The sequence below is a fragment of the Astatotilapia calliptera genome, chromosome 20 (genome assembly GCF_900246225.1).
Source record: "Astatotilapia calliptera chromosome 20, fAstCal1.2, whole genome shotgun sequence".
Classification (NCBI taxonomy): Eukaryota; Metazoa; Chordata; class Actinopteri; order Cichliformes; family Cichlidae; genus Astatotilapia; species Astatotilapia calliptera.
This window is the reverse complement of record NC_039321.1, coordinates 17,437,985-17,452,560: the sequence shown is the minus strand read 5'-3', so window position 1 is coordinate 17,452,560 and position 14,576 is coordinate 17,437,985. Positions and strand designations below refer to the sequence as shown.

The 14,576-nt window shown below is 42.3% G+C and overlaps 2 protein-coding genes across 5 annotated transcripts in view; both read right to left on the bottom strand.

Moving 5' to 3' along the window:
- The window catches only part of arhgap4b (Rho GTPase activating protein 4b), a 29,333-nt gene extending 24,992 nt beyond the window's left edge, over positions 1–4,341 (bottom strand). For both annotated transcript variants that reach the window (XM_026153988.1, XM_026153989.1), the window contains exon 1: positions 4,124–4,341. The gene's annotated coding sequence lies outside the window, so the exon portion shown is untranslated. The remainder of the gene's footprint in view (positions 1–4,123) is intronic.
- A 1,602-nt stretch (positions 4,342–5,943) lies between these two features.
- On the bottom strand, positions 5,944–14,507 carry zgc:103759 (U8 snoRNA-decapping enzyme). Of its 3 annotated transcripts, none has more exons than XM_026154344.1 (5): positions 14,436–14,507; positions 12,102–12,233; positions 11,923–11,963; positions 6,851–7,091; positions 5,944–6,760 (listed from the first exon to the last, which is right to left on the bottom strand). In XM_026154344.1, the coding sequence occupies exons 2-5, from the start codon at positions 12,231–12,233 to the stop codon at positions 6,515–6,517; spliced, it is 660 nt and encodes a 219-aa protein (XP_026010129.1). In that variant the 5' UTR covers positions 14,436–14,507; the 3' UTR covers positions 5,944–6,514. The 3 variants fall into 3 exon arrangements, with proteins under 3 accessions (XP_026010129.1, XP_026010130.1, XP_026010131.1); XM_026154345.1 differs by lacking the exon at positions 14,436–14,507 and adding an exon at positions 12,403–12,471; XM_026154346.1 differs by lacking the exon at positions 14,436–14,507 and adding an exon at positions 12,418–12,450.
- Positions 14,508–14,576: the final 69 nt, after the last annotated feature.

The following is a 14,576-nucleotide window of genomic DNA, read 5'->3' as shown; positions in this document are numbered from 1 at the left end:
CCTGGGACAGGATGGAGCTGGTTGCAGCTTATACTGCAGGAGGAGTGAGTAGGATAAACATCAGCTAACAAAAATGTTACATTACATGGCTTACAAAAAAAAAAAGAAAAGTATAGACCCATACTGTGTCTGGCACGTCATATTATTGTACAATGTGCAATGTAAAAAAAGCATACTGATGAAACAGAATTTGCATAAATGATCAACAATCTGGACCTGTGGATGGAAAAATATAGCTGCATCATGTATTTTTAAGCATATATTGTTCCACACATAGGGAGGTAACCTAAATGAGGGATCACACCTTCGGCCAATTCTGTTTACTAATCATGATAAGTACTTCTCAGGACATGATCATAAATGTTTAATGGTCTAGAGGAAACCCTGATGATGTAATCAGAGTTATCTAAAGAGTAAGTGCATGCCACACATCGTGGGTGTGAAATTAAAAAATAAATAAAACTTCTGTAGTGGGCAGAAAGAGACTGAATAAAACCCGCTGTCCAGTCACGATATGGTTCATGAAGAGCTTTCTCATATAACCAGCTGAATGTGTAGATATCTTAGAAGTTGGCTGCTTCCGTTTTGACTGCTGTTTCTAAAAGTCGTCTGGTTTGAGTATCCCAGTTTTGTGAAAATGCAACACTGACTTTCTGTAGTAACTCTTACAGTGAGTTTTTGTAGCCTTTTTTTTTTTTTAATTTTCACCTCTGTGACTACAAATCACAGCTGGAGATTGACACATGCTAAAAGCCAACAGCAACTTCAACAGGTTTTACATTTAACCAAAGTAGATGAACTGAAAACTACACTTCCTTTATTGTCCACTTGATGCTGGCTCCAAAACTGAGTCACGTCCCATTTGCTCCATTGTTAAAATGTCTATCGAGCTAGTGGGTAACAGACGTCTCCGAAAACGTCGGAGCGCTTTTGAAAATATGCGGTGTCTTGATAAACTGAGCAGATATTTGAGGTTTCCACAGCTACATTCCCGCCTGAAAATATGTTAAACGTTTATTTTGTGACCCAGAAAGAATAATAAGAGTAATATTAAAACTAACTAGCTGCCGCCATTGTTGGAAACTGAGCTGGGCCGCGCTATGAATTCTGGGACACAGCTTCTTCTTCGGGGTTTAACGGCAGCTGGCATCCTTGTACATGCAGTGCTGCCATCTTCTGTTTCAATCCGTTATTACACTCTTAAATCCTACTACATATTCCTGCGTCTTTTGTGATCTTACAAAGCTTCAAACGACGCGTCGACTATTAAATCAGTCGTCGACGATTTTGATAGTCGACGTAATCGTGACTAGTCGACTAATCGTGGCAGCCCTAGTGTTGTTGGTGCCACTTGGCGGATTTTTAAAGAAAATTATCTGATCAATAATATGGCCTGCTGTGTGGTGCGGAGTTTCTTGCCCAAAAAGTTAATGATTCAGTTTTAGTGAGTGAAATCCTACGTAGCATTAATTAGCAGGTTTACAACCTGATGCACCTTGCTAAGCTTGCTAGCATTAACTAATAACTTAGCACTTAGAACTCCCTTCCAGATATGGTTATATGGATCTACAAAATCCCCCCGCACAGCACAGCAGAAGGTAAAATGCTAACGTTGAGGTTTCAAGCTACGGAGTCTAAAACCCAAGTGATGATATTGTGGCTACATCCATCTTTGATATACAGTTTTTTTGCTTAGACTCTACAAAAGAACAGTATTAGTGAATGGCTGAGTGTGACTTGCAGTGTAAAATGATTTGAGTCATCAAGATAACTAGAAAGGTAGTGGGTATCAACCGACTTTCAACTGCTGGAAGTTACCTTATTTGTCAGCCAACTGGCTGCATGACGGTAATTCTGAAACCACAGTATACAGCCAACGTGACTGCATCACAACAAAAGGTAGCACAAACTCATACCGACTCCAGGCCCATAACTTATTAAGAATCTGCCATGAGATTTAGGACGCTATATTCGCCATGCAAAGTAGCCAAAATCCAGGTTTGTTTGCTTCTTGCCAGAGTTTCTATACACTCCTGTGTACCCTGTGAAGTGCTGCTTGTGCAGAAACTTCCACAGCAAACAGGAAACTGCATAATAGTATGCTACCACAGGTTTTTTTCCTCTCACAACCATCTGTAGAGAATTACTCTGTTACCTGAAAATCTCACCAAATCTTTTTAGCAGCAGCTTAATCCTGGCTCGCGTCACAGCCAAAAACACACAGCACAGGGTCAGCTAGTTTCAAGGTGGTAGAGGAGAACCACACGGAATTCATCCCATAAAAGAAAGTGCGGCCAGCAGTCCACTAAGTACCGGCACAGAGCAAAAAGATTTACATTTGCAAAAGGACATACATTTTTTCTGGCAGTAGCACAGTAGCCATATTATACACATGGCAGGCGCCTTTTAGATTCTGGCATGATACCTAATTGCAAAAGCACGGAGAGTTGACTTTAATGCAGAAGATCATTTACAGGCAATGTTTGTGGAATGCATACCTGTAGATCCCGTCAGATATCAAAAAAAAAAAAAAAAGGTGAAATGAAACAGTTGGGCAGTGTGAGGGGGTGGAAGGCTGTCAGGCCACATCCGCTCCTCAGGCACAGCTGAAACTGCCTGAGCACAGCGCTGAAACCTTCTCTAAGTGAGATAATTAATCAGCGCTTTAGGTTTAGTTCTACTGATATTTTTGCTCCTCGGGTCTACAGTACTGAAAGAGAAAATCTCACTGCTGTAATATGAAATCAGGGACATTTACACAAATATCTCCACTGCTACTAAATCTAACTACAGTTTTTTTAAGATATGCATATATATTAATAGTAAGCATATTTGAGGCCACTTTCCATTTCCATTGTTCTACATTTACGGAAACAAAACTACTTTTGACTCCACCATCTTTTAGCCAGACCTGCTATTACAAATTTGAAGTTATGGTCATAAAATAGTTATAAAGCAGGTCCACCCTACCTGACATACATTCACCTATATTGAATTGGTTACAGCATATGACTGCATCAATAGATAGAAAGTAAAATTACTGTTAAATTGTTCTGCATCCTTTGGGTTAAAATGACTGTGACCTAAAGACTGTGACCACATGTGGTTTCAAATTCTGTGGAAAAAGTGTCACGCCTGATTTTCTGTAATGTCACTTAAGTGTCCGGCACAGCTCATTGGCAAATCAACACATGAGGGAAGTGGAGTAGGTCAAAATTAGCACCACGTTATGCATGTGCAAGCACAGCAAACACGCTTGAAGCACACCACTGTCTGTGCAGTTGTTTTGATGCAGTGAAAGCAAGGACGCTCGTGTTGCCATCTGAGGTCAGGGATTTGCATCTTAGATCAGGCCAACCTGTGAGCCGGAAGGGCTACGATTTCAATCAACGTGAGAATTTCAAGTTTTATCGTGACAATGTCGCTCTCGAATCTGCTGCTCCTCCTGGGTTTAACTAAAGGTAAGCTCATCAAATAAGAAAACAAAACACACCATTCGGCTTCCTACATAAGCTTTTGAGCTTGCTGTGTCTGTACTCGAGCTGCTGTCTTACATTACTATCACAATCTTTGTTGTTGCACTGTGAACCAACAGCACAAAGGGAGCGCTACTTTGCAGATGCCTCTGAGAAGCTTGTTTATCTGCGTGCCTTAATAACATAACATGAAAATAGCTGTGAACTCCTTATAGGTGAGAAGGCCAGCAGGTGGGATTTAAGGTTCCACAGCTCCATCAGCACTGGTGTTTTTTTGTTTTTAACAGTGGCTGTAAATCACCCCATATGGTCAAGGCACAGTGGCAGGGCTCCACACAATGGCCACATAAACACCTCAGCATAATTACACAAGCACGCAAACACACACACTCTCTCTCACACACACTCACACTCATATACAGAGCATCAACAGTGAAAATGGTGCACACTGTATTACATAATTGATACTCCTCTAACAGCCAGTAGCTCCATTTGTCCACTTACAAACCCCCCAAGAGGACACAGTGTCCATTTAAGACACCAAACTATATATAAACACACAGACACATTCACTTCAGTCACGCATGCACATGCTCACACACACAGGTTGTTTCTGGATTTATGAGCAGCATGACAGCCGTACATACCTCACTTTGTGGTCCTCTTCGGTCTCTTTCTATGTGTTCCTCAGCTCTCCACCTCTCTTTACATCCTTCGCTCTCTTTCTACCACAGACACACACACACACATACACACACAGACAGTGTGTTTGAATCTGACAGATTTCTCTCAGCTCAGTACTCTCCACCCTCTCTCTCTATTTCTCAGGGACACACACACACACACAAACTCGCTCACTCAAAAAACAGCCCTCCCTCTCTCCCGCCTTTCTTTCTTCCTTCCCTCTCCTGCCAAATAGCCTCTCCTCTCGCTCACTCACTCGCGCCAGAGCTGCCTCTCTCCTCCCCACTCTCCCTCTCCGCCATGCGAAGCAGCGCAAAAAGCCACGCCCCCGCGCTCTCTCCTCTCCTCTGGGCGGCTATAAATACCGCTGCTGCTATGAATATACCGTCTTTCTCCCTCAGCATCCCTCGCTCCTGCTCTCTCCCCCCTGCATCCATCCTTCCCCCTCACCTACACTGCACCACCCTTCAACCCCCACCAATCTTTTTCTAAATGTTTCCTAATGACCTTGTATTATTTTCCCTTGCAGCACACGACAGCATCCTTTTACACCCCCCCCACACACACACACACACCTTACTGTCATGCAAGATGCAACCGTCGACACACAAAAACACAAAAAGGGCCACAGGATCACATAAAAGGCAACCACAGACAGGAGCGATTGGTACTACCAGTCTCTTTTGCTTCCTGTCTATCGTGTCGGATGTGGTGCGTATTCCCCCCCTCCTCCTCACAGCTCAGAAAAACACGCTCGGATCGAGAGACGCGCACCGACAGCAGATCGCACCGTACTCCGCTGCACAAATTAATTCTACCTTCATCACTAATAGCATTAACACCTGCTCGATGATGAGTCAATCTGCATGTAGCCATGATTAATGGACACCCCTGTAAGAATGCAATAAGTCCCCATGAAATCCATTATGTTAGATGAGTGAACGAGCGGGATACTCTGCACATTTCTTCCACGCGTTCCAGCTTTTATCTGATGAATGCAGGAGGATGAATGCAGTGTAGTAATAATATGACATGGATAAATGATGCTCCTGCACCTGCAGAAGTTGACTGATTTAAAAATAAATAAAAATAAAATAAAACCAGAGAATGGATCTTATACTTTCAGTACAGTAGGTATCATGAACGCTGAGCAACATCCTGTCTCTGCTCTTCCTCACTGGCAGCAATAATGTTGGGGAATGAGGTTACTAACATCTGGAGCAAGCGCGTTATGTGCACCAAGGGTGCACTTAAACAGAATCAAATCTTCGCCTGCAGGCTGTATAGTATGTCACGGACGTAATTAATCCTCCACCACCAGCACCACCACTGCTGATGTGCTACAACTTCAAATGAAACCTACCAACAACAACAAAAAAAGAAAGAAAGAAAAGGAAATGTGAGGAGCACACAGACAAAGAATCCCTTCTGACTGAAAAGGCTGTAGATCATACACATCCTGCCTCATTATTGATACCAGCAGATAAAGGAAACCACAGGGTGCCTATGCAATGCCATATAAGGTAACCCCTCATCTTATGTTGCTTCTCTGAGTGCTGTGTAGCACTTTTGATAGATGCCTGTGAGATAAGTGTCAAAATTGCTGCTAGAATAACAGAAAAGTAACCTTCACCAGCACATAAAGATGTGACTGTAAATGTAAAAAAAAAAAAAATTTAAAAATGCTCTCGCGCCTTGTAATTAGCATTTCAATTTTGGCTGTTTGAAATCAACACAGTGCTGACGACTGAAATGAAGAGAAATGACAGGAAAGACTCAGACGTGATGGGCAGTGTGAACAGCTTTATTTCCATTAATTGTAAGGGAGCTGATAATGTTTTGCCCCAAACTGTTTGGTGCACAGTATGCAATTATGAGTCACCAGCTCAGAGTCAGCGTGACAGCATGAGTGTGAGTGTGGAGGTTTATGTGTGAGATTGTGCTGCGGAGGGTCAAAACCGAGCATAGGGTTAGTTCAGGCGGGCCACGGAAATCAAGCTCAGCTGAGACCCTTCTACACAGTTAATTGACAAATGTCAAATAGGGCACGCTATTTAAGCCGGTTCAGTCTGCCCACGGTTACTGTGCATCTACAAGCCGCTTTGGAACCCACCTCCACTCCTGCCTCTCTTATTTTAATGCCATGTCTGACTCAATTAGTGTCATATCCGTTGTCCTTAATGCCTGCTCTGTTCTTGCTGCTGGCCTCCCACCTTTGGCTTTCCATACTCATGTATGGCGGGGAGTTTCCAGAGTATAAGTTACAGTGGATTTGAAATCATCTTTTGTCTATAACAGTCCTGATGGATCTGTATTTACATTTTGAGAGGATGTAGCAATGCAGCTGCATTTTTTTAAAACTGTTTCCTCAATCCCTGGGTCAGTGCCAGGGCTGCTTGCAGGTCCTGTTTCGTGTGTGCATGAGTCTTTAGAGAGTGCGTCAGGGCTTTGTGCAACTCCCCGGGGGCGACCAGGTTGAGTCTCAGCATCGAGTGGACCAGCTGGGAGCGAGCGTTGCCGATGAAAGAGTGTGACAGGAAGGATGCGAGCCCTCCTCCTCCTTTCATGGTGTAGAGAGGGACTCTGACCATTCCCAGGACCTGGAGTCAGGCAGAGAAAGAAGGTGGTGAGGATCAGAGCATGAGATCAGGTAAATCGCTGCAATCAGTCACTCTGGAAGGACACATTACCTCCAAACCGTGATCTGCTGCAGTGGATGCAGCTGCCCTCTCCACCTCCCTAATCTGCTCTTCATCCATCTTCTTCACGTAAAAGTGAGTGATAAGACGTGAAGAGGAGGAGGGGGAGGAAGGAGGTGCATAGCAAGAATCCACATGATCTTCAACAGATATTGGCAAAGCCAGGCCTAGCTCTTCTGACAATTCCCTGCTAAGCCCCGACTCAAGGGTCTCCTCCGAAGGGTTAACGAGCCTGAAGTGTGAGAATCAAAGGTCAGCAACAGATGTGAAAGTAGATAAACGATGTCAGAGGCACTGCTCTCCTGACAATAAATCACACTAATTGAAAGGCTAATTCAATTTAAAGCCCTAAGTTAGTTTGTCCAGGTGATGGTGCTGATCACTTCTCCTTCAAGTCACTAGATTTCGAGTCTCATCTTAGAAAATGTGCAAAAAAAATATAGTAACAAAAGCTCAACCTGAGCTGTTACAATAACAATATACCGGACATAATGGACGAAATGCACAGAGGCTAAAGATACAGTTTCACTGTGTTTGACAGTGCGCAAAAATAAAAACATTTGCCAAAGTGATCAGAGTGACGTTTGTATCCAGAAGAGCACAAGTACAGCAAAAAGAAAGCAAAAGGTAACAGCTAGCGGGATGTTAAATGCCTAAAAGCAAATCGCTTTGGATATCAGCCAACAACCATTTTATACGGAACACTTGCTTATCAACAGCTCCGTGTGATTCTAACATATCAAGTTTGTCACGTTTTCTTTTTTTATATATATTTCAGAGCAATTTATAGGCTTCTATAAAAATCTCTGAAGGAGTTTAGGTGTGTTTTGTACTGTTGCCATAGTGTCAAAGCATTGGTCAACATCCAGATGCACATTTCCATTATCATTAGGAGAACACCGACAACTAAGAGCAGCTCTTTAGAGAGGTTCTTAACCCTCATAAATGTCACTGGAAGAGACAGAAAAGGCCACTTGCTGTCGTGCAATTAACTGAAGTGACCGCTGCTTTTACATGTATCGTGTCTCAGCAGGTCACTCTCTAACAAAGCTGTGTGGACAGAACTGTGACTGGGCACAGTTGGGAGTCCTTTTTAACACGTTTATTATCATTATTGGTATCATTATCAATCTTTGTTACGCTTACTGAGTATTTTCTGCTGTGGTGCTTGGATTCTTTTGGTTTTTTTTCCATAGAACATGAGTGATAACTCTTGCACAGCTTAATTGTGGCCCCACAATTAATAATAGGTTAAAATGGTGCTATTATGCATGTCCATATTAACAGGGCTAAAGATTTAAATAATGAGGAAAATGTGAGTTAAGGCAATCCTCATGAGCCAACAGTTCAGGCTTCAGTGTTTGGGTCACAGAGCGGGAATAGCCCCACCCACATACCGTTAACAACATCTCTTCTTGAGGGGCAGCCAATCAGAAGAAAGTTGTCTGAAAGGGAAAGTGAACTTAAAGGGACAGTAGCTAAAAGTGTGGCTACATACAGTGGGGCAAAAAAGTATTTAGTCAGCCACCGATTGTGCAAGTTCCCCCACTTAAAATGATGACAGAGGTCAGTAATTTGCACCAGAGGTACACTTCAACTGTGAGAGACAGAATGTGAAAAAAAAATCCATGAATTCACATGGTAGGATTTGTAAAGACTTTATTCGTAAATTAGGGTGGAAAATAAGTATTTGGTCACCTCAAACAAGGAAAATCTCTGGCTCTCACAGACCTGTAACGTCTTCTGTAAGAAGCTTTTCTGTCCCCCACTCGTTACCTGTATGAATGGCACCTGTTTGAACTCATCATCTGTATAAAAGACACCTGTCCACAGCCTCAAACAGTCAGACTCCAAACTCCGCCATGGCCAAGACCAAAGAGCTTTCGAAGGACACCAGGAAAAGTATTGTAGACCTGCACCAGACTGGGAAGAGTGAATCTACAATAGGCAAGCAGCTTGGTGTGAAAAAATCAACTGTGGGAGCAATCATCAGAAAATGGAAGACATACAAGACCACTGATAAGCTCCCTCGATCTGGGGCTCCACGCAAGATCTCATCCCGTGGGGTCAAAATGATCATGAGAACGGTGAGCAAAGATCCCAGAACCACACGGGGGACCTGGTGAATGAGCTGCAGAGAGCTGGGACCAAAGTAACAAAGGTCACCATCAGTAACACACTACAACGGCAGGGAATCAAATCCCGCAGTGCCAGACGTGTTCCGCTGCTGAAGACAGTGCATGTCCAGGCCCGTCTGAAGTTTGCCAGAGAGCACATGGATGATACAGCAGAGGATTGGGAGAATGTCATGTGGTCAGATGAAACCAAAGTAGAACTTTTTGGTATAAACTCAACTCGTCGTGTTTGGAGGAAGAAGAATACTGAGTTGCATCCCAAGAACACCATACCTACTGTGAAGCATGGGGGTGGAAACATCATGCTATGGGGCTGTTTTTCTGCCAAGGGGACAGGACGACTGATCCGTGTTAAGGACAGAATGAATGGGGCCATGTATCGTGAGATTTTGAGCCGAAACCTCCTTCCATCAGTGAGAACTTTGAAGATGAAACGAGGCTGGGTCTTCCAACATGACAATGATCCAAAACACACCGCCCGGGCAACAAAGGAGTGGCTCCGTAAGAAGCATTCGAAAGTCCTGGAGTGGCCTAGCCAGTCTCCAGACCTCAACCCCATAGAAAATCTGTGGCGGGAGTTGAAAGTCCGTGTTGCTCGGCGACAGCCCCAAAACATCACTGCTCTCGAGAAGATCTGCATGGAGGACTGGGCCAAAATACCAACTACTGTGTGTGCAAACCTGGTAAAGACCTATAGTAAACGTTTGACCTCTGTTATTGCCAACAAAGGTTATGTTACAAAGTATTGAGTTGTATTTTTGTTATTGACCAAATACTTATTTTCCACCCTGATTTACGAATAAATTCTTTACAAATCCTACCATGTGGATTCATGGATTTTATTTTCACATTCTGTCTCTCACAGTTGAAGTGTACCTCTGGTGCAAATTACTGACCTCTGTCATCATTTTAAGTGGGGGAACTTGCACAATCGGTGGCTGACTAAATACTATTTTGCCCCACTGTAGAGGCTCAGTATAAGATGAATGACTATTTTGAATTGTGAATCATGCAAAGCTACAATAGTAGATCAAATCAGTTAAAAAAAACTAAAATGGAAATAAGCAGTAGAGGGCCCCTTTGATGATGCGAGACGAGTGTAGTTCAGAATGAGCTGTGGTTCAAATAAACTCAAACTTTTTTTTTCCAGTTTGAGATGATTTTGCTTCCAACTTGGCACTGCTGCAGAGGGCAGTGACCCAGATGCTGTCTACAACAAATATATGGCTAAAAGTAACCATGAAATGTAGTGACACACTGTGTCAATACACAGACTTCAAAGAGCTCAGAAATTAAAAAACTTTTTTTTTTTTTAGAGAAACGTATAACCACATTTCAATAGAACAGCCATCTGTGGCACAACCTGCTCTAATGTAATTCTGGTATAACCTCAAACTCAAAATCAGCCAATAACTATTTGTTTGACTGGTCTAAGGCATAAGAAAGCCAAAGAAACTCAAACTCTCACTCAATTTATCCAGGCATGTAGAATCAGTCACAGTGCCAACAGACTGATGATTTGAAGATATTAGTTTAGCATTCATAAGCAAAAAAACCCAAAACAAAAACATTTTGTCGCAAATAAAATGTAAATTTCTCATTTGAGCTGACGATGGCCACTGATACAAAGTGAACAGACTGCCTCCAAAAGGGCGACATGAATGTTTGTTCCAAATTGCAAATCGGAATTACCGTAACACCTTCAAGTCTGAGACCATGGTCCTGAACTGCAAAAGGGTGGAACACTCAGGGATGAGTTGTTGCCCTAAGTATATCAGGATCTAGTTTACAAGCGAGGGTGAGTGAAGCAGCAGACTGGCAGATGGATTTCTGTGGCGTCTGCAGTCATACAGATGCTGTACAGGTATTCTGTGATAAAGAAAGAGCTGAGTGTGAAAGGAAAAGTGTGAGTTTACTGGTTGATCTACGCTTCTGCTCTCACTTATGACCACAAGTTCTGGGTGGAGGCAGCGGAAATGAGCTTCCTTCAAAGGTTGATCCCTTGGCCAAAGAGTTTGAGGAACTTGGACATTTAGGACGCACTCAGAGTATAGCCTCTACTCCTACATATCAAAAGGAACCAGTTAAGGTGGTTTGGGCATGTCTTACTGACAGAAGATGCCAGGGCAGTCCCAGGACACAGATCATGTGTCCTGGCTGGCTTGGGAATGCCTCGGGGAATGCCTCGGAGTCCCTCCCAGATGAGAAGGAGGAACTGGCCGGGGAGAAAGAGAGGGGACTTGTGCTTAGACTGCTGCCCCTGTGACTCTGACAAAAAATGGATGGATGTGTATGAATGCCTGCACAAGTCTAACAGCTAACTTTAGTAGCAGACCAAATTTACACAACTAACTAGTGTTTTGGATGTTTAATGTTGCCAGGCAGTACACGTTTTTGAAAGATTTCTTCATACACCACCTGCAGCAGTATATTAAAAACAGAGGCTACACAATTCATATGTAGTTGTATCAATAGAGCTGCCACTGTTGCTATTTGCTGACGTAGTTTTCTCTTGTTTTGCATATGTCTCTATCATTTTTCAGCCCTGTCTCTTTGCCTCCTCGTTATATAATTTCACTGTGCTGGCAAATGAAATGCCAGAGATCCTGGCAGCGACTACAGTAAATCACAAAGGCACAAGTGATTCATTTAGCAGAATACTAATTAAGCAGTATGTGACAATCTCAATCTTTACAAACAGGGGTTTAAGGCAAGATAAGTCGCTTTAAACAAGAAGCCGTCAGGCACATTTTATCATCGCCAATCCTTGCAGGACGAGGATTGTAGCATCAGTGTTTGAATGTTTGTTCTGAGCTGTAAAGGGTTTCTTTTTTCTTTCTTCTGTGAAGAACAAGAAGGCTTTACAAACCAAAAGCTAAAATGTACCTATGTTTGCAAGGAGCAAAAGCAGCACCAGGAAAGACTCACCCGCCAGGGAAACCCAGCAGACCGTCAAAGCGCATCTGCATCTGTGGAAGTGACACACAGAAATATGCCTGTTCACTCAAAGAGGCAGACATGTAAAGGTGTGTGTGTGTGTTAGAGTAGCTCAAATGACACACACACACACACACACACACACACACACACACACACACACACCTCACCAGTATGATATGTTTGATGGGAATTCTTCCAAACAGCTGAGCTTTCGTGTCAGCGTAGAGCATCACATGGCACGCATGCCTGCAGCCTGAGCATGCCAATGCCTCCGCCCTCGACAGCTGTCCACTCGCCATCTACAAGCATACACACAAACACAGTGCTAAATTATACAGTCACAGTTCAGTGCTTCCTGAACACACTGGCTGGATGCCCTCTTTTGCCATGTGCTACCAAAGTGACATCATCCTATTATAGCTGCTCTTTTTGGTCATTTGTTCTCCCTCATATGCTGAGCCAACAGACCTTAATGAAACCTACTGATTAGCTGGAAGGCCTGTGGGCTTGTAAGCAGAAAAAAAAACACAACAGATCTGAGTGACTTGCATTGGGAAAGCTTTAGCTCCCTCTACTGGGGTGGAGCAAACTGTCGAGTGAGATAATCCCTGTTCCATAGTGAACTTTTCCTCAAAATTTGGAATATGATTATGAATTTTGACACAGTTGCCTTTCATTCAGTATCATAACCAAGTCAGCACAGAAACGGCAAGTCTATTTTATGAGGATATGGAGGAGTATGTGAGACTCAGAAGAAGAAAGACAAATGAGCTGGGATTGATCAGAGATGTGTGTGAGACTTGCTGAAAACTACAACAAATGGTTGCAGGCTGTTCCAGCAAAAAGGAATCACAACTGACTATTAGCATTGGGGAGGGAATTAATTTAGACCTTGGTGGTTTTCATTTTTATGAAATTATTTTGTTTCTGTGTGCAAAGTAAAACAATGTAAGCATACAAAATAAAACAATTAATCTGTATTTCCTCAGATCTCAGATTAATGTATTCTTTGGTCAGCTTTTTAAAATTCTTTATAGTTCATTAAAATTGAAAGAGGCTGTCATTTAAAAATGGACTAAAGATGCTTTGCTCAAAGTCAGTTATTTAATTTTGATTTTTTTTTTCAGTTTCAGTCTTTTATACTTTAGGCTCTAACTGGAAAAATTATGCTAAATCCTCAGCAGCCAGGGTTAGTGTTGTATATTAGCAAACCATATGGGCCTTACGGGCACCACCGACTGGAGACCCACTACAGAGAAGATCCAATTAAGACTCAGTGAGTCAGAATATTGTTTAGTGAAAACCAACAATGAACAGCATTAAAACACGCTCTAAAATCAAGGTTTTTATGATTGAAGTATGACTGCCACCTTCTGACAGTGGTAGAACATTACATCCAAACAGCTGGCACTAAAAATAAGGTGAAATATACATTTCAGACCAAAAAAACCCAAAAACCGTCACATTGGCCATAACATTTTTAGATATTTTTTAACTTTATATCCAGTTAAATATTGGAAACTCATGCTCATTTCTAATTTTGATCGATTGCCTATCAAAATAAATCATGTCTGGCCTATGATGACATTTTGTGTGCTGAAGTGGCTGAAGGTGCAAACACAGACGTCTCTGCAACAGTGTATGAATAAAATACATCACCATGTAATCCAGAACTGAGAAAATGCTAATAACCCACAAATTTGTTTTGTGGAACTCTTTCCTTTGATCTGTCAAAACATATATATTTTGTCAAGTTTATTCCTTTTTTCAGTTTTCCTGCTCGAATTCAAATCCATTCTTTGCAGTTGTGCGCATGGATGTTTTAATGATCCGTAGATGGCTCAACAATCTGGTCCCCCAGATTCGTCCTTTTCACCGAGCGGTCGTCTCTATTGCCAGTATGACACACAGGTATCACTATCATCTTCAGACAACAATGAAATTATTTTTTATTAAAAAAATAAATAAATTATTTAATATTGACACGTGTATGCATTTGCACGAGCTGGAGATGGAAACCTTTTTTGTCGAGGTCTTTAATCTTGTCAAACTATATGACATACGACCACGCGGTGAAAAAGACGAATCTGCGGATCCAACATCTGAAACACGGAGAATGGAATATGTAAACAAATCCAACCAGTTAACAAAACAGTTAACCTGCAACACCGGCACTCTCCGCTCTGCGCTTACACTTCCCCATCGTTTAGCAAGCTAAAATGCGCGGTAAAGGCTGGGTAAGCATGGACGTTATAAACATGAGTATATTTCCCCAGCATTAAGTTCTCTTAATAAGTGTGTGTTTCTATTTGTTTATTTAAGGAGATTGATGTCTTAACTAACATTCAAACACTGTTATCGTACAGTTTATAAATTATTTTCTTAATATTTTGACATAATAGCAACACGAAATAAAGGTTAGTGCCGCGTTTAGTCAAACAATATTACTTCTAATCAAAAATGAAGTAAACCCGCTTGTTTAATAAGTCACACGCATTTACCTCTGTTCTACATTAAATGCTGTCTCATTCTTCAGTCAGCAGTGCCTTTTCAAAACTTCTGGCTTTTCCGATGACGTTCTGGCCGTTGATTGGCTAAGCGAAGCATGTGGTTCCGGTTAGCTCCCCGGTCAACCAATCAGC

Excerpts from the sequence above, each read along its gene's own strand:
- zgc:103759 (XM_026154344.1), bottom strand. The coding sequence starts at position 12,233 with ATGGCGAGTGGACAGCTGTCGAGGGCGGAGGCATTGGCATGCTCAGGC. Across the intron at positions 7,092-11,922 it reads CTGCTGGGTTTCCCTGGCGG|GCTCGTTAACCCTTCGGAGG; the intron begins GTGAGTCTTTCC and ends CTCACACTTCAG. Across the intron at positions 6,761-6,850 it reads CAGCAGATCACGGTTTGGAG|GTCCTGGGAATGGTCAGAGT; the intron begins GTAATGTGTCCT and ends GCCTGACTCCAG.